Source organism: Lutjanus erythropterus, chromosome 13 (assembly GCF_056507025.1).
Source record: "Lutjanus erythropterus isolate fLutEry1 chromosome 13, fLutEry1.hap2, whole genome shotgun sequence".
Classification (NCBI taxonomy): domain Eukaryota; kingdom Metazoa; phylum Chordata; class Actinopteri; order Lutjaniformes; family Lutjanidae; genus Lutjanus; species Lutjanus erythropterus.
This window is the reverse complement of record NC_139329.1, coordinates 14,430,813-14,454,845: the sequence shown is the minus strand read 5'-3', so window position 1 is coordinate 14,454,845 and position 24,033 is coordinate 14,430,813. Positions and strand designations below refer to the sequence as shown.

Sequence of the window (24,033 nt, the reverse complement as noted above, 5' to 3'; positions counted from 1 at the left end):
CCCAAGTGAGCCCAGCAGCCATTCTCCCAACAATTTGATACCCAGAGATTACTGTGCATATTTAAAATCGAGTTTCAGCCTTCTAATGTGTGTGTGTGGATATAATGATGCCTTCCACAGCCGTTGTCTCTCTGAGCTACAGGTTACAATGAGCCCAACTCCAACAGTAACCCTGTGCGGGAAGTCTTTGGCTGACCCTCAGCAAGAGGAGAACTGGCAGGATGCATAAAGAGACAAAAGAAAGAAAAGAAGGAGAAGCAAAAGAAGCAAACTTTGGAAGACAGGACATGGACAAGAGGCCAGTTTTTCATTGATTCAATTTTCAGACTGCAGTGACACACAAACCAGCTTGCAGACATACACATACATGACAAAGATAGCCCAAACAGAGAGCCAGAGAGTGTTAGATGGAGAGTTGCATGCAGAAATGCACAAGCTAGGGCATGAATAGTACTTGACCTCATTGTGCTGACCTCACCACTCTCTAGCTACCAACATGAGTCGGTCAGGGGGTAATTACAGCCTTCAGTGCAGGAGCGCACTAAAGCCAAGAACCACTGGCAGGTTCATCTCTTGCTCTGATTTTTTTTTTATTTCTCTGTGCTGGTCACCATCACTCAATCCTGCTATTCTCTGCATTTCTTCTTCCACTTTTCTCCTTGTCTGTATATCTCACCACTTGATTTAAAATGATTTCACCTATGGAGTTTGGTTGGTTTGGAGAAAACAATATTTGGCTTATATAAGAGTGTTTTCCCACCAGAAACGATGTCCGATGGCAATCGATAATCGATAATTACCTCATACAACCCAGCATCAAATAATCCAAACTATCCCTTTAATCCCCAGGTGTTCAACCACTTGAAAACACAATAAAGCGATAGTTCACCCAAAAATGAAATTTCACTCAATATCTACTCACGCCTGTGCTGATGTGAGGACGGGTGAAGATCTCCAGTTCACGAAACACATGGTTAATTACACATGGTGTAATCATGTGTCTGCGACATTAAAATTTGACCCCAAAAGACATCATTTACACCATGTCAATGGTAGCCTCTCAGACTAGATCCGCAATCCAACATCTTTTTGAGTCAAATTTTATTGTTTTTTTTATTTTAAAACTGGTCACTGTTCACTTCAATTGTACTGAATTTGGCTGCAACACTGTTTTCCAGTGAAGCTCCAGGAGTGTTCTGTGAACTGGAGATCTTCACACATCCTCACATCAGCACAGGGGCGAGTAGATATTGAGTGAAATTTCATTTTTGGGTGAACTATCGCTTTAATAACACTCTGCCCCTCTCCTCTGCTGACCAAGTTGTTAATTTAACAGCACAGTGTGCCACCCCTTGTAAAGGTCCATAATATTTCAAGCAAAATTGCTTTGAAATCAGGGCCTCGCTCTTATCTTTTCATCTGCACTTATAAATTCATATGCAAATGCATGCAAAGAGGCAAAAAAAAATGTCTTTCTCTCACGCACATATGCACATATTTGGTTTCCTCATGCTCCCACTGCAGGAGATGATGATGGTATTTCAAGACTCGTGCACTAAACACAGGGAGCAGCAAAAGAGTTGAATGGTGGAGCAAAGAATGAAGGGAGGGACGGAGCCAGGGGACAAGAGAGAGATTGATCTCTTTGGAGGTTTCCATGGGGTCAGGACAAGAAAATGGGCCTCCACCAAGGTTTGTCTCTCCCAGCATGAGGCTGGAGATGATGGCCATATATAAAGAAACAATGAATGTCAGAGATATATGTTTTCTGCTTTTCTCTCTGTCACACACAGCAGATATCACGCAGACTTCCTAATGAGGTTAAAAACGCTAGTTGTCACACCTGCATCCAGGGAACAAGAGCACCACATGCTGATAATGTAAATTCCTTTCCACCTTTGTCTGTGTCTTTGCTACTTATCAGTCTGTCTCCATCGCAAGTGATTCTTGATTTTCTTAGCGTGTGTGTGTGTGTGCATGTAAGTGCTGTTCTGTGTGCGTTATCTTTGTCTGTTTAGACACTAAGATAGAGCCACAGTCTTATCAGTCACCGAGACATCTACTGCCTGTGCTTTCACATATGGGCTTGTCTCTCTGTTAATGTGCTTCCATTGTTCTCCTGACATCAGATTGTCTGTGCTTTGGATCCTGTCTGCAAACGTTCCATCAAATCAAATCCCTTTGGCTGAAGAGCACAACAAACGAACACAACTTTGTCAAAATGTTTTTATGAAACCATCTCTACAAGTAAAAGCTGCTAACACTCCACAGTCTGGCTGGGGTTCAGCTGGCCAGCTGGGTGGGTTTTGCAGTATTTATGACTTGCTGACCCTCAGGCTGACTCCCTCCCTCCCCCCTCCTGACGCATCTGCCCCCTTCAACCTCATCATGCAGACACACACCCCTTCTTAGCACCTGACTGGACTGTTGACGGGCTCCTTCCTGATGGGACTTTACTGGTAGAGGTGTTCCCTGCTAAAAGCGGACTATTAACTTAAAAGACAAAGCATAGAATTGTTGGTGCAGTTGCTTAAGAGCAGAAAGGTGTTCCAAACTCTTCAGCTCCACCACTTCCTCCTGCCTGACCCCTGTCAGAGTGATTGCTCGACTGGCTCTTACATTATATATTTAACTACTGTCAGGTTGCTTTTGAGAGTGCCTTTACAACCCTTTTTAACAGAAGCACCATACGGCCAGGGCAATGACACACATACACATATATACAGTATGTGCACTGTACGGACTGTTAACTAATGTGAAACACATGGACAATAATAAGTATGCTTGTTCAATAGAGCCCAAATTAGTCACACTTGTGTCTACAGGCCACGCGGGTGGAACAAATGTCTAATCCTAACATGTTTAATAATCCCATTGGGTTTACACAGAGTTAAACAGAATAAGATTTGATGAGCTGATGAACATGTTGGCATTTAGACTGTTTTTAGAGGCTGCATTTTGCTCTCTTTGAGGTGGAGAAGAGGAGAAAGAAAAGTGGGGTGCTCTGCGCCTGGCTTAAGCCATGGTCTGTTTAACTGCTGTCTGACAGACTTCCTCTGCAACCTCAACTCCTCTGCAGACACACAGGCACACGACCAGCACAAAGTCACACAAGATACTAATACTCTAATTCATATTCACACAGTATGCACCGGAAGATGCAAGACACACTGCAGAATTAATAAGTTCAAGATGAGGAAAACAATGTGACCCATCTTTTTGAAGACAAACATCAATGTTGCAAGGACACAAGTTGAACCAAAGAAAGTTCCACTTCTCAATGCAGCCTCAAACAAGGCATCCTTTCATCAGTGTGAAATTCCACCATATTCCCCCTTCTATCTTCTCCCTCCACGCTTCTAATGCTCAATAGGCAGATTATCAATGTTTGAGAGGAAACTTGGCTACCATTACTGGAGTGCATTATGTCCAGCACTGTCTGTGACCCTGCAGGGACACACAGATGGCCGACAAAGACAGAGACATAGACAAGAAACAGAGTCAGGGAGGCCAACACATAGAGACACATCACATGTAGCTGAATAGACAGAGCACACTAATTCACCAAAAACATGGATATGAGCCCACACATGCACACAGTTATATACAGATGTAACCCAAATTAGTGGGAACATTCCCAAAGACATGTATCCTGTACAGACACACAGTAATGCAAACAAAGTCTCAGCCAGGTCAGACTTCTCTTATCGCCGCAGCCTTACGCCTGGATAGCCAAACTGTACAAGTTTTCCTCGCCACACAAACACAACACAGACTCAAACCCAAACACACTCCTCTGCATTTTCAAAGGAAACACACAGACATGGTGATTATGTGTAATAAGGAGCCTCTTAAGTCTGCAGCGGAAATACAGGCCAACCTGATGATGAACATTCCAGCTCTGTCTGCATTTCCTAAACACTACATAAACCTTTATATGTTTGTGCACACCTAAGTCTTAAATCACAGCCTGCGGTGGCCGGTCACACATCCATTTCACAAAAGTTTTGTTACCAAGTTTCTTTAATAATACACGTCTTCTTTCGGTTACCTCTGGGATCCAAACTGTTTATTTTGGTTCCAGGAAGAGGTCCACATGTGGTGGATGCGCTGTGCAGATCTTATCGACAGAAAGAGACTAAAGGCTGTGGCCAAGGGTGTCCTGTCTTGACAGAGTCTGTTTTCCTGTGCCCACATGTGTTCTCCATATGGCCCTGCTCTGAATATGCCCTTTCCCTCCACCAACCACGAGGGAATTCCAGGAAGCCTTACTGTACATGGTTTTGTTCTAAAATACGCTGCATGCACCACTGTGGCTCTTTTAACCACCACGTGTCTATCTGGGTGACCTTGACCCAACAGGTGATGTTTTTAGGAGATGGAACTGGTTGAAGAGGGAAAAGCAAAGGTTTTGGAAAATAAAATTGAGACGCAAGCTGGGTTTTACTGTTGAGAGCAAGTGAGAGGTAGAGATAGGGGAGAGTATGGTACTTTTCTATTATCTATCTATCTCATTTTGTTATCTAAATCCTTTTATTATGAAACAGCAAAATCAGGAAAAGTGGTGTTTTCTTTAGCAGTAACTTGACACAACTCTTACCTGGCTGAAAGTGAACATGATACAGTAAAAACAGCGAGTTAGGGGGAAACTCAACTTTATACACTCAACTTTATACATATATTTAACAGTACTGGGACCTGAAGACACAGGGACTTTTAAAAACACAGGTCTCTCTCATCTCTTGAACAGACTTTTGTCTTGCAACACACGCTTGTTCGAGGGCTAGGAGGGGGGATCATCATGGGTCGGCAAGATATCATTGCAACCCTCTTGGAGGCGGGCTGGGCTCACTTTGGCCCTATTTAGGAGATGATCCATCTTGGATGCAACTTGGCACAGCCCAGCGTATTAAAAGTGGTAATGGAAATGTCAATCTGCATGGCACAGTTTGAGTTGGCAAGGCCAAAGGTGCCAGTGGAAAAGCTCCAATATTTCCACAGGTGAGACCAGAGCCAAAGATTGAAATCAATGTGGGCTGAGAACAAAAATGCTAAAAAGACACAGATAAAAACGAGAGGAAAGGAAGTTGGAGCCTGGTGTGGTGTTATGGAGGTTGGGTAGATGACCAGGTTTGATAGAGAGGAGAGGAAACACTCTCAAATCAGAGTGACTTTAAATGACCTCAACCCACAGTGGTTTGGCTGGCAGTATGATGTAGGGGAGGGGCAATGTATCCTGTGATGAGGGCAAAAAGGGATTCAAACAAGCTGCTGAGCCTTGATGTTTATGTATGTGTTGTTGCTGACGAAGCTTCAGGCTCGACACACCAACAAACACATTCCAGTGTCTGACGGAGAGAGAGAGACGAGACAAATGAGAGAGGGGTGGGTGGTAAAAGAGTGAAAAGGACATAAAAGAAAGGGAAAATGAGAATCAACCCCCTGTTCATAGCAGCAGTGAAAACTGTATGGAAACACTGCATCCATTCCTGTCACTGGAAGACTTTTCAAGAAAGTTAGGAAGAGCAAAACGCCTCTGTTCCTCATGATTTCATTTCAAAGACAGCTGCATTTTCATCGGATAAGTCAAACAGGACTAGACACCGTCAGTCTCCACTCATCACTCTGTGACTGGACACTTGCGTTAAAAGTCACTCACTCAGTCAGCACTCAATCAGCTTGCTAACATAAAAGGCAAATCCAGGCAAACACACACACACACACACACACACACACACACACACACACACCAACAAGCATGCACACACATGTACAGTCCCACTCAAAAGCACAGATAGCATCAGTGTCAGAGGAGGGACACAGAGATGGGAGAGACAGCAAAAACAAGCAGAAGAAATGTCAAAGGCTGTGGTGGCCTACTTACATATGACTGTAGGGCAACATACTGCACACACACACACACTGACACGTACACACACACACACACACACACACACACACACCTCGGTTAACCTGTCATGATGGGCACTCTGCCTACTGAACCTGGCACACTCACCAACATGCTTGTCATAAAAGCTGATGTTACTTTTCCACTCTCCTTCTTGTTCTCTTTCACTCTCTCCAAATTCTCCTTCTGGAAAGTTGGCTGGCGGTTTGGGGTGTTGGAGAAACTGTTTCCAAACATCATGCAAGTTGTAAACTATTGCTCAACCTGTAGAAGACGGTCTGGTGCTGCTTTCACAGTGTATACCACAGGTATATGAAGTACTATAGTTATTTCTATTGACTTATTTGTATTTAAAGGACATTTGGCTCTAAAATTGATCTGGAAGGCACTGGACAGTGAAGAAACAGAAATGGGAGCCCTTAACAGAGTCTCTTTGTCCACTGATGAAATGTTTGCTTACTCCACCCTGTGTACATTCCTTGACCTTAGTAGTCATGCAAGTCAGAAGGAAAAGCATCATCCTGTCTGTCTGCTTCTCCTCTGCACTATCTTAGTGTATGTTTGTTTTGTGTTTGTGTATGTGTGTGTGCACAGGGGGCAGTAACCAATGCACTGAGATTTGTTATTGTTTTTCCAACATTTTACACCAAAATTATAGCACATATAGCACATACATACATTTTTCAAAACTGTGGCTAAAAAGAGGTGATTGACCCTTTTCCAATTACCAGTGGACAAGTTTGCCTTTCTGTGTTTTTTCTGATGCATGCTGGAAAGCCAAGACTCAACTTATGTCTTGTGTGTGTTCAGTTCTCAGTACTTTTGTAGCTTCTAACTGAATCTCTGTGGTCTGGACTTTAGTTTATCTTCTGCATCTGTGTTAGTGCTTTCAGGTTTCTGCCCTATTATACTATTTCATGTTCATGTGAAGTTACTCCTTATAAAATCCCAACATTTCCTAATTTGCATTGTAATACCCACCTTTGCCAGGGTGCATACTCCACACTGCTGGGCTGACGCACCAAGTCAAACTAAGTAAAGCCAAGCAGCACAAAAGGAGCAAAAGAGTTGCAGGAGTTCCCAACATCGGTAATGAGCTTTCACTGCCTCTGCCTAAAAGGGGCAACAATTAGCGAGTAGGTGGCCTGTTTACGGCACAACCAATCAGCGCTGGAGCTGAAAAATACCTGTCTACTGCTATCATTTGAGCAGGGAGCGCTTGCCAATTGTACCCTTTCCCATTGAAGACAAAAGCCAGATGTTAGTGGTTGCTTCTGGGGTTAGTGTAAAAGTGGCTTTAGATAGAAAATGCCTCTTGTTTTATCTGGATTGTGACAGATTGATCTGATTATGTGTTAATGTGGAAGTCAACTTGTGTGTACACTAGTGTATCGCATCATATGTAAATAAAAACAAGTATGCACATAAGTGTGAAAAGAAAAAGGTGGCAAGAAGAGGAGGGAGTCGTGTGTACAGACGACTGTATTTGCTTTTCCAGTGCAATATATTTGAGCTTCGCAGTTCAGGCTCCACACACTGCTGCTCTGACTCGGCTGCACAAAGAGGTCACTGACAGCATCACAAAAAGCTCCCTCTTTCAGTCCGTTTACAAAAACAACAGTTTAGACTTGAAAGAAAAAAAAACGAAAAAAAAAACATCACTTTCCTAGCTTAGCTGAGGAACATCCCAAAAAGGCCATGGCCTGTTTTTTAGTGATTGCAGCCCTTCCTTTGGTGCACATGCATGCGTCCGCAGGAGCAATCCTGCACGCACACACAAAAACTGCTCCTCAGCTGCAGAGATTTGGCTCTGACTAACCTGGCTACATAGATCCCAATCAGAGAGGATATGTGGGATTGTAGCTTCATCTCTCCCTCAAACACTCCATCCAACAAAGTCAGTATGACTCCAACAGATTTCACCAGAGAACACAGCAAGGGGTTATTATATCCAATCCCTGGTCAGACAAATCTGTTTCCACTCATACTACACACTCCCTGATCCCCTTCCATGCCCCCGGCCCCCCTGGCTGCCCATCTGATCTGTTTGTGTGAAATTAAATATTACAACCAAATCAGCCACAAAACAGCTCTATACCGACTACAGTAACTGCCTTCAGCTTTGCTGGAGCACACATGCAGAGAAAGTGACGCATGCCAGCTAATGCCGATTAGCAATTAGAGCTGTGATGGTTGGCATTGATTTTTCAGGGGGAAGGAGTGGGGAAACTGATGATTTTAGTGGGGTTTGTGGTTTGACAGACTCTAGAGTTTACTCTTTGTGAGATCTATACAAATGTTAAAAAGCCGGGCAGAACGGATCTGCATTCCCACACACAACCAACTTTAAAGACTGAATGGAGTACTGTATATGTGTTTTTCTTCACAAACGATATGCTGTAACGGTTAATCAAACCATCTCTGTGTTAAATAACTGAGTGAGAGGGTGGTGTAGCTGTAACAAAGATAGTCTTCTAGAAGCAATGAGAGATTTGTTACAGTGACTGGCTGCACTTGTTTATGTCTGGGGTGAATACAATAAGGGACACTTACCCTTTTTACTGTAACTGCATTTCAAGTCACAATTACAGTAGATTTTATCTTGAGCTTTACACCTCTCACATTTTCATGAGGACAATATCTAAAAATGACTTTTTAAATTTAATTTATTAGGTATATCTAATAAACATTTTAACCCTTTCCTCTCACTAAACAAAGCTTAAAACTTGCACAAACCATGTTGGTACTATTTCCACTCCATTTTGTGTAATGGTCAGACAGGTCTGACTTCTCTAGCAGCATGTCAGTCAGTGAAAGAAAAGAAATATAAGTTGTAGGAGCTAAATGTCCCATAAAGAAAAGCCATGATATTTTGCTATCCACTGATCCTGGTCCTCACCTCTTCACTCTCTTGGCAGTTAAGTTAGATAGCATTTTGTCTTGCACTTCAACCTCAGTCTCACACATTAAGCCCAGTGTTGAATCATTATTGGTTAGATCTCATCCTACCCCTTTTTTCTTTTTTGGCTTGTGTTACTGTAGCTACTCAGGTGGGCAAGATGGACAGAAAAGGACTCTGGTAACCTGTGGCAACCAAGGTCGGTCTGATCCAAAGAAAGAATCATAAGTGCTGACTGCATTTTCTGTCAATTTTCTGTCCTTCCATCAAACAGGTAATTTATCCAAGGCCTCATGAACACCATGTGTAAAAACCTATCCAGGACAGTGGTGCATCTGATCTGTGTATACTTTAGTCCATTGCTCATGTAACTGTCTGACAGAGATGTTTCATTTCATTCATTTCAGAGATGTTTATTCATATCACAAATTCATGAATGTTGGAGTTCATGCCGTCATTAATAATCTATTAGAATGTTAGAAATAAGATGTTGAAAGAGTAAAACTGACTTTAAAAATGCATCTAAAATATACCATCTTGAAATAACGTGTCGTTAAAAATGTAGCGCTCATTACGTAAGGTTTTATTTTGATGTTAAATATAACAGGTCACATGACCAGAGGTTAGTTGAGGGCACAACTATGGTATTCAAAGTTGGTTCAAAACCAACTTCGCTGCAAAGGAAAAACATAAGGCCCAAAAATAACCATATTCTGCACGGTCAGAGAGGCGCACATGGGAATTTATTTTGTACTTTAATTTGTTTTATATTTGTGAATGATGTTTGTTGATATGCCGTTGCATAGACAATGTAATACATTTGTTGTACTGTCACTGGGCAAACATATTTGGATCTGTCTGTCAATGGACACTAACTTGAGAGACTTCAGTGTTGGGCCCTTTTATCAGGAGACATCCAAGAGACTTTAAACTGAGCAATTTATATTTAAACTTCTTGTCATTTATTTTCTTGCAGTTTGATGCACAGTCCTTATTTCATTGGACCTCTGTAGTTACAGCTCATTTCCCCTTAATACAGGAAACAAAAAAATGTCAATAAAAAGCATTTAAATGTCTGTGATATTGACAATTCGCATATCACCACAGGCCACATCTAATGGCATCATGGCAAAAATGGCAACACTTTGTCCAGGTCCTCATTTTTGCACATTTTTCTATAAAGAAACACATGCTCACATCAATATTACGACCGCTGGGCTTTAACATCTAACCCATGACACTCAGATTTCAGTATTATAATGACCAAGCCAGACTCAAACACAGGTGCTTGTGGCAGTGCTGTCTCTAAGCCAGACTTCACTTGGGGATGATGTGATGCACCACAGTTGTTCCTTTTCTACAAAACCATTGCTACCATCCAGACGATGCACTAAGCTGCCTCATCCAAGATTCCAGTCATCCACCAGCCAGTCTTCCTGCTTCCCTCATTAGCTACTCCGCCTGCAACCCCAACCCAACGTGCAGGACAGATTCCCTCGAGAACCACAGCCAGGACTCTGTGGTAACGCATGTGACACACTGGCTGCACATTTTCCAAATTTAAACAAGCCAAAGTAGCTAAATACCAATTTGAACACTCCTGTTCTTTCTGGATAGAATAAAAACTCGACCACTGCTCTCCAAGAATGTGATTAGAAAGAATAAATAAAGATGCAAAGGCATGAATGATTTAAAGTTTGCTGTCTCCACTTCTGTGTCTCTATTTGTGTCCATTGCCCTTTTTTCCCTTGAGTATCGGTATTTCCCATCTTACTTTGCTTCCTCTTTATCAGTGCTTTACTGTAAACAGTGTTAAGAAGCATTACTCATGCTGCTGTAATGTAATGGGAGGAGCGTGGCTTGAATGCAAAATAATGATGGTGAAGTTTAACAGAAATGAGGAGCTAGTAAAGACAGGCTAGGCACAGGGGAGTTTTCAATCTAGGTTATAGAAAGTTATTTGACTTTCATTGTTATTAATGTCACAAACTAAATTACCTGCGTCAAAAGGATGTGAAATCAACAGGAGGTTCCTGAATCAATGTCACTGATTTAGTCCAACAACTCATTTGCAGTGTGATATCTGCATTACTCACAGTTTTCCAAGAATAGTCTGTATACCCACTCAAGAACATTTGAGCACCCACAGACAAGCACACTGAAACACATGCACAGCAGCACTCTAATGGGTCGCTGTTTTTACAGCTGGGACCAGACGAGAAGCCAGTGCAAACAGTAACACGGACCATCAGTGTGTGTGTATGTGCGTGTGTGTCCATGCGTACCCTGAGGTGGGTACATGCACCCGCTGCACATCACATTCTCACACACAAACAGAAATTGTAGTGTTTTGTGAAGGATTAACCCTTATTATCCACTAAAGCTGTATGACTTATGGTCTTACCTCTACACACACACTGACCTGCTGCTGACAATGTTCACAACTTAAATTCATCTGTACAGTTAATCAGGTCAAATAAAGGCTTGCTTTTAATGTCTGGGCAAATCTACAGCATGCCCTAACAGGCATGCATCACACAAGGATGAACTTAAATCAATTTCAGCATTATATTAATGTCCTGATAGGTTTTCCAAAACTGTATTTGATCCTGCTCCAGATTTGTGGAGCAGGGAGTGTATTTTGAGAGTGCTGGTTTCCCCATCTGTGTGACCACAGTGCTGGGCCGCTCTCCCTGCATCCTTTCTGCCCGCTGTTCCCACGCCTCTTTCTGGGCTAAATACATATTTAGGGAAATACTGAGCAGCAAATCATATGTCCTGCTCTCTCAGTGCACCCAAAACCCATTACTCACGGCCTTTTTTTACTACCTTTATAGAGCCGGAGGCAGAGAAACTGAACTTTCTGTTAGTACTGGACCGAATCAAAGTTTATTTATCCAGGTAAATCATGCTCTCATGCATGAATGCTCTCTTTCAGATCCATACAGTTGTTCAGATTCAAGTCATGGAGCAGGGCTTTACAACCACAATCTTCCACTGCAGAAATTGAATGATGCTGTTGAGTTAACAGCCTTGCTCAAGATCAGGTAACTTTGCATGATATCTAACTATTGGAGTACTACTTCTACAGCTAACGTGGGAAACAAATACAGACACAAACAGTCTGAGAGCACTGTAAAAGTCCCACAAATGCTCAGCTGAGGCTGCACTTGGAAAACTGTTCTGCCAGCCGGTCCAGAGTTTAACAGACATCTGTGTGCCCGTCATAAAGATCAATGATTTCATAGCCACTTCCACTGTCCATTAGTAAAGCTACTACTCTGCACTTTAAAATGCCCCACAGTACTATCAATACAAATTATACCAGGAAGAGCTCGCTCATGCTATTTCCTTGTCTGGAGAAATTAATGACAAATGGATTCTTCTGTATAGCAGCTCTGTGTAGTGAGTTCAACAAGTGCTGTGGAGCCATGTGGACACATGCAAAGCTGACTAAATAGGTTTCAGAGTATGTATGTATGTATGTATATATGTGTGAGTGTGTGTGTGTGTGTGTGTGCACGTGTGAGTCTGTGTGTGTGCGAACATGCTTGTGCCAAAGTGCGCATGAGTAATGAATAAGATCCTGGCACATCACAACTGAGTTCCTCTAATGCACTCCCTGTAGACCAGAAGAAATAAACAGATAAAGATGAAGTGGACGTGAATGCAACAGCAAAGAAAAAAAGAAGGAGCCAAGAGCGAGAGTGAGCAAGAGAGGGCAGGAGGAGAGGAGGGAGGAGAGGAGGGAGGGAGGGAGGGAGTTTTCAGAATTGTTATTGGAGCCGTAGAAGTCATTTCTGACTTAAAGAGTTCCAGATGTGGGCCAGCCCCTGAGAAAGAGAAAAGATTGGAGAGACAGAGAGAAATCAAGAGGGAGGGAGGAGTATTTATCAGACTGTGCCCTTCCATGTGATCAGCCATCTACACTCCCTTTAGCGTAAAGTGGATCTTTGCTTTGGTTGTGTTGTCTTTGGCAGCAAAGGGGGTGGGTGCTGAGAGTACAGTTTAGGGTGTGGGGTGTCAGGTGGTAAGGTGGTAGAGGGGTATGCGGCTTGCACAGCCTGGTCTTGGGCCTATAAAAAGCTGGGGTGGTCAGAATAATGGTCTGTTGTTATTACACACACACACACACACACACACACACACACACACACACACACACACACACACACACACACACACTGGTCTTTCTCAAAACCAATAACTGAACTCACCAAAATAGGCCAGTCGAAACCCAACCAAAAGACATCTGGCTAAATACTGGGACAAAAGCTGCTCTTTAACTTATTTTGCAATGCAACAGCTCCAACTGAATCATATGGCCTAATACTGTACTCCATTTTACAGCTGTGTGCTTAAAATGATGGTTTGGATTATTTGATGTAGGGTGGTATGAGGTACTTCTGATCAATAGTCAGCGCATTAGCTACAGCAGACACTGGTCAGCACACCCCCAGTCAGCTAAGCAAAGTACTGATGTGGACAGGGACAGCAACAAAAAGATTATTCAGCAATCGAAAAATAAATCAATGTCAGTCTAAATGTATGCTATATTTAAAATATTTTCACTGCTTTACTTTTCTGAAAGTAGATTGGTAACTCTAGTATTCTGCAAAGTAAAATGACTGATTTTGCCTATGGAGTCTGACTGGTTTGGAGATCATTGTATTTGGCTTACATAATGGTAGTAATGGTAGCTGTCTGACAGCAAAGTTAAGCGGCAAAAATATTCTAACTATAGCATACACTTAACTGATATTTTTTAGTTGGACCTTTTTTTAAGGCACTAAACCACCTTTTGTTGCTAACCTCTGTCCACAGCAGTACATTGCTTAGCCCACTCTGCTTCTCCAAAATACTGATCAGTAAGTACCTCAAACCCACATCAAATAATCAAAACTAATCCTTTAAATCAAATGCACATTATGATGAAACCAGCAGAAGCTGCAGTGTGTGTGTTCATGCATGTGTGCAAATACTACGTGCTATGTGCTGAGTGATCTCAGACCTTTAGGATGTTGGCACTGTCACAGTAGCATTAACATCTTCACATGCATACAAAGGTGCTCCTGCATGATAGCATCTTAACTTGGATCAGCAGTGAGCCTGCAGCCCTGTAATAATTCCCATCTCCAGTTATTTTCTCTCTCTGTGGTGATGCATGTACATGGATGTGTGTGCCCAGCAGCTTCCCCAGCATTTGTTTTCACTCCCTCTGCGTTGGGCTAAGCCACACGATCACACAACAAAAGGCCATTGTCCTGCAGTAAAAAGCTCTGCTCCAGGGAGCTGGTAGTGGGCCACAAACAAAGCCTGGTTACATTGTCCCAACACAAGCTCATGAATCAACTCAACACTGGGCTGCCAAAACAGCCACGGAGAGAGCACTGTGAGTCTACTAGAGTTTGACTAAGAGGGGAGAGAAGGAGAGTTGATTGAGGAGGGATGTAAGGGTGAAGGAAGACAAATGGACAGGGGGCAGGATGCACAGTTGGAGCTGGACAAGAGGGGAGGGAGAGTGATGTAAGATATGTGGAGATGGTGGTGGGTGAGAAGGATTTGTCCAACAGGAGGAGGAGAGGAGAAGAGCAGGATGAGGAAATGGAAGAAGGGGAGGATTTGAGAGGAGTGCAGCCAACACAGCGGGAGGATGAGAGGTGAAGTCAGCGTAAACAGAGAGCTGTGTCAACAGACAAGCCTCCTGCCTGCACTCTAAAGGCTCTCTGCACCCCAAATCACAACAGCAGAACAAGAGTGACATGTGAGGACTCAATCTCGCAACTGACCAATGAAAGTGAAGTCGTTCAACTCTAATTCAGCAGTCATTTCTCCTCATACTACCCTGCTCAGAGACAAAATACTTTCTTTGTTCATATCAAATGGTTCTGCGCTGTTATTTTCCTATTCTGACAAGTCAAATTAGCAATGGATCCATCAAATGCTCATGCACAAAGAGCTGCTATTGTATCCAGCAGCAGGCTACAGTTCACCTTTTCCACCCTGTGAGGGAGTGGAAAGTGGTGACTGCCACTCTGAGAGGAGAGTGACAGAAAAAAAAGTCAGGGGTGAATTTTGATGTTGATCACCATACAGCCACTATAACCAATCACATTATGATGGGCAGGTCCTGTGTGGTATTGGTGTATTTTTATTATTCTACTGTGTGGTTATTATTTCTTTTTCTTGTAAACTGGGAAGTATTTTAGTGCTTTATAGGCTCTATTCTAGTGCTTTTAGTAGTTCCGAGAATGCTTATATTGTGAAGAAAAGGAAAATACTAGGACAGGTATTTGAAGTTAACTTCTGTTGTTTTATTTCTAGGATGTTTTTCAGAGTTTTATTCTTATTTTTTATGTTAATGTTTTCTGAGTATGTTATTTGTGATTGCTGGTCTTGTTTTTTTTATGACAACGAGTCATAAGTGGCTACACTTAACAAGCTGTCCTTTTGTTGTCTTCCATGTCCATAAATTAAATAAGTCAATCATTCATAGCAAAATATTCACTGAAAGCAGGGGGGACTTACCATTAGTCAAAACATCAGCAATTGCCCAAAGTCCCAAACTATCAAGAGCCCCTTAAATGCCTTAGTTAAGAATGTAGCGATTAATGATGTCTTTCTAAAAATCCATACACTAAAATGGCATCAGAATGCTTAATTCAAGAGTGCCTCAGGGCTTCCCCATTACCTTCGACTTCTTCCAAAAGACAACAAAAAGCAAAACAGCTGAAAAAAGGAGGAAGTCGAAAGATACTAAAAGACAAAACCCACCCAAGCAACAGCGTGTTCACCTGCTGCTGTCTGACAAGAGATGCATAAGTATCCATACTTCCCAACATCAGACTTCAGAACATCTTATTTTCTGATGATACGAGACTCTTCAATTCATCCACAACACTCCACCATAAAAGCTATTTTTTATTACTTATTATTTATGCAAGGATTGAAAATAGGGAGAGCAAGGGATGTGGAGGGGTGCTTCATGCCAAATGTGTGTCCTAGGCCCAAAAATGACAAAATACCCCCTGAAAGCTGTTATTTGCATCTATTTATGACACAACAACTGAACATTTTGTTGATGTAAATGCACTGAAAAAGACTTACCATTGGCGTTTTTGCCGCAGATCAGGTGCTCATAGTGCTGCAGGACTCCCCACAGCTCAGCATCATTGTTCACCACCCCCTCCAGGGCCTCTGCACTCACTGGGGCGCTTGCTGACCCTGACTCCGGCCCTGAATGACCCCTCTCGGCCATCAGCACCCGAGCTCCTATCTCCTCCACCAGAGCCTCCATGCACGCAGTCAGGCAAATGGCCGCGTACTCATGGATGCGCACGGAGATGCGGGTATCCACCATCCAGCGGAAGAAGCGTCCCACGGAGAAGGACAGGCCGCAGCGGGCGGACTTGCCCTTCCTCAGCAGCTCTCCTGCGCTCATGCTGTACATAGAGATGGCCTTGACCGTGGCAGAGACGCAGTGGTCGGCAAGGGCCCAGCTGAGCACCAGCCTCATGGCGCTCTGCACCTCGAAGCGCGTACAGCGGCAGTGCATGACACTCAGCCGCTGAGCCTCTCTGGAGATGCGGATCAGAGCCCTGCGGAGGAGACCCGACAGCCGCCTCACGGCCTCCGTAGAGAACACAAGTGCAGGTCCCCCTTTGGTGCTCCCACTCTCGGCCACTTTGCGCAGTATCTTTGCCACCTCCTCTTCAGTCCAGGGGAACTCCTCCAGCTCAGGTAAACGGGGGCACTTGGAGAAGATGTCCTCCGGGTCTTCGGGAAGGACGGTGTTGACAGTGTCCCAGCTGTTGTTCCTGCTGTTCATGGAGCCGGAGTAGTACCACCAGTTGCCCCGGTGAGGGGCCGTCATGAAGGCCTGGGAGTTGGACTTGGAGGAGGACAAGCTGAGGGACTTGCAGGAGTCCCCCGCCCCGTAGCCAGAGTCCAGCGTCAGGTCCTCCAGGGTTTTCATGTGGACATTGCTCAAACCAGCCATTATTGTGAAACTGTCTCTTCAGGGGGGTTTACAGAGCGGCGGCAAACCTGGTCAGCGGTTTACCTGGAAGTCACGTCGAAACTCCGCCGAGCTGGATGAACTGGTTACACCGCGCCACACTTGTCAGACATGCTGCTAAACGGAGTTCAGTGCAGGACAGCGAAACAACTCAGCTGCACAAACCGAGAAAATCCCACTAGACTGGCAATGCTTAATCAAAACCACAATACAATGTTGTTAATAAGCAGGAAAGTTGAAGTCGCACCCGACCCGTCTCACCTTTCCTCAGAGAAGCGCAGGGATTTAAACTTTCCTCCAGAGTCCACAGTCTTTTAAAACACGGCAAAATGTCTCTCCGCTGTCTGCATACACCAAGCTCCGAGTTCATTTATTAAAACATGTCTCGTATTGCCGCGTGATAGACACAAACTGCTTTGTTTTGTGGGAAAAGCCCGAGTCTACCTCATCTGTCTCCTCTCCTGTCCCCTGTGCTCGGTCTGAAACGGCTAAGCTGACGGAGAAACTCAACTACAGATGTTTGAGAGGAGGGGGGGGGGCTTTGATGAGTGACAACACGGAAGCGGCTCCAGCAACCAATCAGAAGAGGGCCGACGTTTTTGACAGCCAATCAAGATCCGCTAATATGTCCTAAGTGTGGGGAAATAACTAAACTTTGTTTCGCCTCAAAAGAAGCATCAAAAAATCCCCTTCACATGTGTGACCTACATATGGCTGCATTTGCTTTCATGCTCGAGTCAGGATGTTTCTGTATTTTCACTAATTTTTATTTGTTTTAATTTCGTTTTATTTATTTTTTTTGTTTGTTTTCAACTCTTCTTCTTGCGCCTGTTTGTTTCCAGAGTGTGTTTGTTTGTTTCAGTTTAGTTAAATGGTTAGTTTCAGTTTACTTTTATTTGTTTCATTATTAGTTTAGGCTTATTGTAAATTATGACATGGAGGGTTTGGGAAAGACTGAGGAAGTGAGAGATTGTTTATTGTTTAAAAGGGTTTTTTTTGTTGTAATATAGAGGGTATTTGTACTTAAGAGGTTCAGAATATTGCAACACAAACATGGCACTTTGTGAAGGCAGTTCTCAGTCATATAGACATCCCATTCTCAATAACCATACTCTAATGCCTCCTCACGATTGTTGTGTTGACATTTTTGACCAAAATGAGACATTTCCTGTATATTTTTAAAAATTTGTTTCGATTAGAATTGTGAGTAGCCTATATATTTTCAATTAATTTCAGATTTTTTTCTAGTCTAATTTCTATTTTCATTTCAGTTAACTGAATCGTTCTTTTTCACTTGTGGTTTTAGAACTTTACTTTTACTTTAGTACAATCATTTTGGCTCGAGTTACATAGGGTTACTTTTTCATATTACTTCAGCTGTGTTCAGTCTTTATTTGTTTCTTATCTGCATTTTTACACAAAATGTGATTAAATGTGACAATGTGTAATCCAATCAAAGGCTGACAACTTTCACCAAGTAATCCATGAGAATAAATCCCATTAGTCATTATTATATTATTGGGTCTGGGAACCATTCTTCTGTTAGTTACTCAGAACCAAACTGCACACCAAGACTTCAGCTACCTCCTGGTGTTGACTCTTGGATTCCTGCCTGCACGTGAGCTAATCTCTCACCTGCAGCCTCTAACATAAATTGAATCTGTAAAGCCCCTGGTAATGGTGTAAGAGGTGGAGTAGTGTTTACTTTGATTTGATGAGGCTTAGGGATTTCACTGAAAGAGCATTTTAAAAGCTTATTTAGGATCGCAAGGGAGACAGTGTTGTAATAGTTTAAATAAGCAAGTATATGCAATTTTTCTCTTTTTTAATTCAAACTAAGAAAGAGTGTACTGTCTTTTATGATTTGTGGCCATTCCACTATTTTGTGCTCATACAGTACACTGAAATACTGTAATAAACTATTTGTTTTAACTTTAAAAAGTTAAAGTGTCCAGACTCTCTTAACATTTTAAGTTGACTGAATTGAAAAGACAAGTTGATGTAATTTTGTAATGATTCAAAACAAATTAAATTTTGTCATAAACTAAACTTCAGAATAATTCAGTTGTACTTGAGAAATATGTTCAATAAGCTAAAGAAATGAAGTTGAACCAACAACTCTTCAGTCACACTGATGATCATTACAAACAAATTTGATTTTGTTTAACATTTTCTCAATTTGAAGAGTCACTTCTTCATTTCACAATACGAATAACAGATTCAGTTGCTCCCGTTGGACCTACTATGTTCCAGCATTGGCTCAAAAACAACATGTGAAACTGTTCCCAGTGTATTTATTAAATTTTAAGTGTGAGGGGGTTAGGTTTGTCATGGTTTACAGTTTTTTTTATTATTGTGAAAATAACCATGACTTATTTGGAAGTGTAGAAGAAACATACAGCAAGTTTTCATTGTATATATTTCATTGTATATAGTCAGTTCCACTGAATTTTGTACCATGACCAGTTCAGCAGATGTATAATGCCAAAAAGTGTTATTGTTAATGCTTTTAAAACAAGGTTTGAACAAATCTTCTTGCGAAACTTCAGTTTTTGAACATTGCTTGGCCCCTGCTTGTTGATTGTGGTTAGTTTGTGTAGCATACTTGACGTAAAATAAAGCAAACATGTTTGAGAGGCCTGTGACTACCTGTTTCTCATCACTCTGCACTCATACAGACAGGTAGGGTGTGTCTCCACTGGGACAGAGTCCAAAACTATTACATAACGCATTTAGGGCTGAACACGTAAGCTGTGAGACTGCAACACATTGTGAGAGTGGCTGTTATGAATTTTCTTGCATATATACAGGCCTGAATGTTATAGGAGATACAATACCGTGTATGTATTTAAAGTGGAAAAACTGACTCAAACACACGCACATCATGGTCTATGAATCACTCAGTGAGGGAGTCAACCTTTGAGTCCAGTTAACCTCCCCACTTCTGCACTGTTAGTCAAAGCTTCTCTAAATGAGATCAGAAGACACACGGGGCGTAGAGGAGATCACAGGAGGTTAGCACTTGCCTCATCCAGGCCTCATATAGCTGCGGTGTGGACAGAACTTACCTCACGGTCTCTCCGTGTGCGTACACGCTCGGGGCCCGAAATCAAGCCAGCCCACCACCCAGAGCAGTGACACACACGAGGGGGATCAACAACTCAAAACAAAACCATTTCTGGAAATGATTACATGTGGTCACAAACACTTGTCAGCTTTGCTAGAGTTCAAAATGTTAGTTTCACAATGTTTGCTTTTCTCTCTGCTGTGGTCATAAAACACGATGAATGTGATATTAGATCAGTTTAACTTTGAGTGGGTAACTGGACTGACGTCAGCCTCAGGGAGGAAAACAGAGTGAGGGTTGATACATGATATCATATTTAATTTGCATTTATAGCTGGTCATAAAAAGGGCCATTTCTTGATTTAGCTGTAAATACTATATTTATTAACAGGAGTTTTTGAATTGTGTCTTCTTTTACACTTCTTTTAGAGTGTAGAGTGATGTTTTTGGATTAGAGAGATTTTATGGACCAAACAACTATTTAACATTTTCTGACATTTCAAATAGCTTATCAGTTAATTGAAGAAATAATTGTCAGATTAACTGAAAATGAGTGATTTAGAAACTCTTGACAAATTCATTTCAACACAATGTGTTGCTGGGACAAAAAAGCTTTATCATGGCACCCGGCATATACAGAATTAGTCACATATCAATATGTGGTAAAGAACAGTTGAATTGTTTGCATAAAGGAAGTCATCCTACACACTGTGAGTGACTGTCATGGGTGTGGAGGGGGATTTTGCGCTTAAGAAGCGTCTGTCTACTCATTCATGTCGTGATATTTTCTCCTACACCAAATGAACCAGCCCCTGCTCAAAGTAGATTTACTGTTTCATTTTGAGGTGTATGAAGCCAACACTGTACGTCTGCAGTCAGGAGTGAAAGCAATGAATTACAACTAACTGAGTCATTTTTTGGGGGGTACTTTCATGAATAGTTTTTCAAAGTTTTACTCTGACTTATGTATGCATAACACTATCTACTTAGTTACCTTTAAAGTCATAATTTGCTGCTGAGTATCTACAATTTGAATTTTTGTAGTCAATGTGGCTAAACAGGCAAATGAAAACTGATGGAAAGAACATAGCAACAACAAAACCCAAAAAACAAAACAAAAAACATGGTACTTTTACTTAAATATCTATTTTAACACAAGTAGTTCTACTTGAAGTTGAGTGATTTTTCAGTGATGTAACAGTACTTCTACTTGAGTACAGATTTTCAGTGCTCTTTCCACGACTGTCTTGTATGTATGGGTGGAGCACCACCATGTGGTCAGACAGGGGACAGATATTGTATGTTTACCTCCACAAACTCCCACCAGAGGAAGCTGATATTTTGACAATTATCTTACAAAGAGAAAAAAAAACACACACATACATCTAAAAATTATCTGGACGTAAGCATAAAATTTTATTTGCAAAAAACCAACAAATCAAAATAAAAGTACAATACATTCTTAAAACCTTTTCTCTACAAAACAATTTCACAGAAATTACCTTGGAATGTATATTCCTATTTTTCATTTTTATGTTTCTCATATATATAGTCTTTATTTATATTTAATGTGTTTCTTCTGTTCTTTAAATAGTCCCATCATGTCAGTGTTAAATGACGTCATACAGTATAGACCTTTTTCCTGTAGAGGCAAAGAAAGGGTCTTGGAGGGCATTTTGACAATCATATAGTCAATAACAGATCATTAACTCTCAGACATGTATAAGTCCAGCCTTGAGCCCTCCAGCCACTCCCCATCAATATAAGTACCGTGTTGCATAAACAGAGGCATTAGGAGCCCGGCCTCCAGCCACACTAATGGGAGGAGGGTGGGGTCCTGCTGGACTGCAGCTGCCAGTGAGTCTCCATCACACCTCCTGGTTTCACTCAGTAGTCATTAGTACCATCTCTGTCTATCTCACCGATGGGGCTTCCTGCTCCTCAGGTAATATAACAAACACACTGACACGTCTGTAATCCACTGAAGAGAACCATATACTCCTTCTTTTACAGTGTATCTGAATTTACAGTGACGTTACAGCCTGCTTATAAATAACTGTGTATTTCTGTCTGTCCCTGCCCTCTTCTGTCATTAGAGTAAGTTTAAAAACTGCCTGCAGCCAAACCCTGATAAAGGCACACATTTGTGAAACAGCCATGCCTCGCCGCATCATGTCCAACACATGAACTGGTATGTCTCCCTTCTGCTAGAGCTATACAAGCTTAAAAGAAGAAGAGTGTTGATGTTTTCAAAAGCAAAGCATTCCCTGTCTTGGTTGGTATTCTAATATGAGAGATATAAGTTTAATCCCTCAGATCCAATGTTTGAAACACAGCTCAGAAAATGCTTTAAAAAAAAAAGTGTGAGCTCCTCTGCTTCCCTCCGGTTAATATGTTCCAGTTGACAGTGAGGTTAGAGGTCTGGAGGGAATGGAGGATACCATCAGTAGAGTTAAAAGGTGTAAACTGTCCACAAATTCAATGTTTTTGAACAGAAAATAGCACCCCAAAATATACAGGACACATGAAAAGCCACTTTAAATTAAATAATCAACAGCACAAACGCTTCAGTTAAACATCAGTCAAAAATGTGAAATAAAATTAATCAAGTCATAATTGATAATAAAAATGGATGTGGGAGGTAAAACTGATATTACCAACAGCAGTAGTGCTATATATAATGTTTCAACAAATACAAATAAGCATGAGAGTAAAGAGACAGAGATGAGTCAACAGTAAAAGTGTTAAAGAGGCAGAGAGAGGGACAGAAAGAGATATAAAGATGGCGCGTTTGTTTGGAAAAAGGGCTGATGTCTGATTCAAAAACCTTTGTTTTATAATATCAGGTATAAGGAGAGCTTCAGCACCTCAGTCATACTGGTTAATGATATCCAACAGGTAGTAGTTGATGTATGTTGAAATACTCTTTATCAAATACCAAAGAGTTCCTCTACTTGAGCTATGCCACCATGTCTGAATCTATCTGAATAACATGTCAACACACATTCTAGTAGACTCCCATGAGCATGAGAGCATGTTAGAAAAAAGATCTTAGGTTGTCTTCACATCTCCTTGTTAGAAAAAAGGTGCTTCCTGTCACACAAGCGGCAACACACCCACGTACACTTATATATACACATACCCACGCACACACACACGCACACGCCCACACACACACGCACATAAACAGCTGCTTTCCAGTCTGTCTGAAAACATTGCACCAGAAAAAGGACAGAGAGAAGGAGAACAAAAATAACTCTCTTCTCTCTGTACAGTAGTTCAGTCAGTGAGGCAAAGTGATGACTCAGGTCTGTCTGCCCTAAACGGCTCGCTTGCAAAATTCAGATTTGGACTCCGTTTCTTCACACAGACGATCATACAAGAGTGGGCCGATGGCAAAACAGAGGCGCCCTGACCGGAGCCTGTTTGGAAAAAAACAGAAGGCAGAGTTCAGGCAGTGAGCGAGCTCCTACAGGTCTCTCTCACACACAGTGGATCTGCAGGCAGGTTCAGAAATCCTCCGACCTGCAGGGGGGCGCTATCCCTTGGGAGTTTTCTTGTTTTGGGCGTTCCACATGCCTCGTTTGGAGTGGTAGTAGTGAAAGAAGTTCCTCAAGCGTAGTCTTTCTACCTCCAAACCATTCTGCAGTACCCTAGATGGGGAGGGAGGGAAAAAAGAAAGGGTTAAAAATGAAGCAACAAGTTTTTTTTTTTCATCTTGGAGAAAATATTTAGTTAAAGCTCCTATAAGGAGTTTTTAACTGATTATGAAACAGTCTCAGTTTATTACTGATGCTTCCATATGATCTACATAAGTTAACAAGACCATCTGTGAGAAGATTCGCTATTTCTGTATGGTTGTGCTTGTTGCCTACCAATGGGTTGGACTCTCTGTGAAATCATGCAACGTGCCTGTGTTTACATTTTAGGTAAGTTTATTTTTAATATTCAATTTTGTGATTATTACAGTGAAAACGCTACTGCTTTTGTCCACAGGCGCCTCGAAAATCAACAAAATGTCAAAGGCAGAAGTTTCTTTTTCTTCTTTTATCTCTTATTAAAGCATCAGTTGACACACACATAGTTTTGGTTTTATTTGTTCAGGTTTTGATTCAGGATAGTTAATAATTAACATTAACATTA

At 41.9% G+C, this 24,033-nt stretch overlaps 2 protein-coding genes across 2 annotated transcripts in view; both read right to left on the bottom strand.

Moving 5' to 3' along the window:
• Positions 1-17,307, bottom strand: part of abtb2b (ankyrin repeat and BTB (POZ) domain containing 2b) — a 54,337-nt gene extending 37,030 nt beyond the window's left edge. Inside the window, exon 1 of the mRNA XM_084733961.1 lies at positions 15,915-17,307. Within this exon, the coding sequence (XP_084590087.1) occupies positions 15,915-16,806 (892 nt within the window). The 5' untranslated portion in view covers positions 16,807-17,307. The remainder of the gene's footprint in view (positions 1-15,914) is intronic.
• A 4,952-nt stretch (positions 17,308-22,259) lies between these two features.
• Positions 22,260-24,033, bottom strand: part of b4galnt4a (beta-1,4-N-acetyl-galactosaminyl transferase 4a) — a 186,680-nt gene continuing 184,906 nt past the window's right edge. The window contains exons 20-21 of the mRNA XM_084734443.1: positions 23,416-23,543; positions 22,260-23,312 (exon numbers count right to left, since the gene is read on the bottom strand). Of these exons, the coding sequence (XP_084590569.1) occupies positions 23,429-23,543 (115 nt within the window). The 3' untranslated portion in view covers positions 22,260-23,312; positions 23,416-23,428. The remainder of the gene's footprint in view (positions 23,313-23,415; positions 23,544-24,033) is intronic.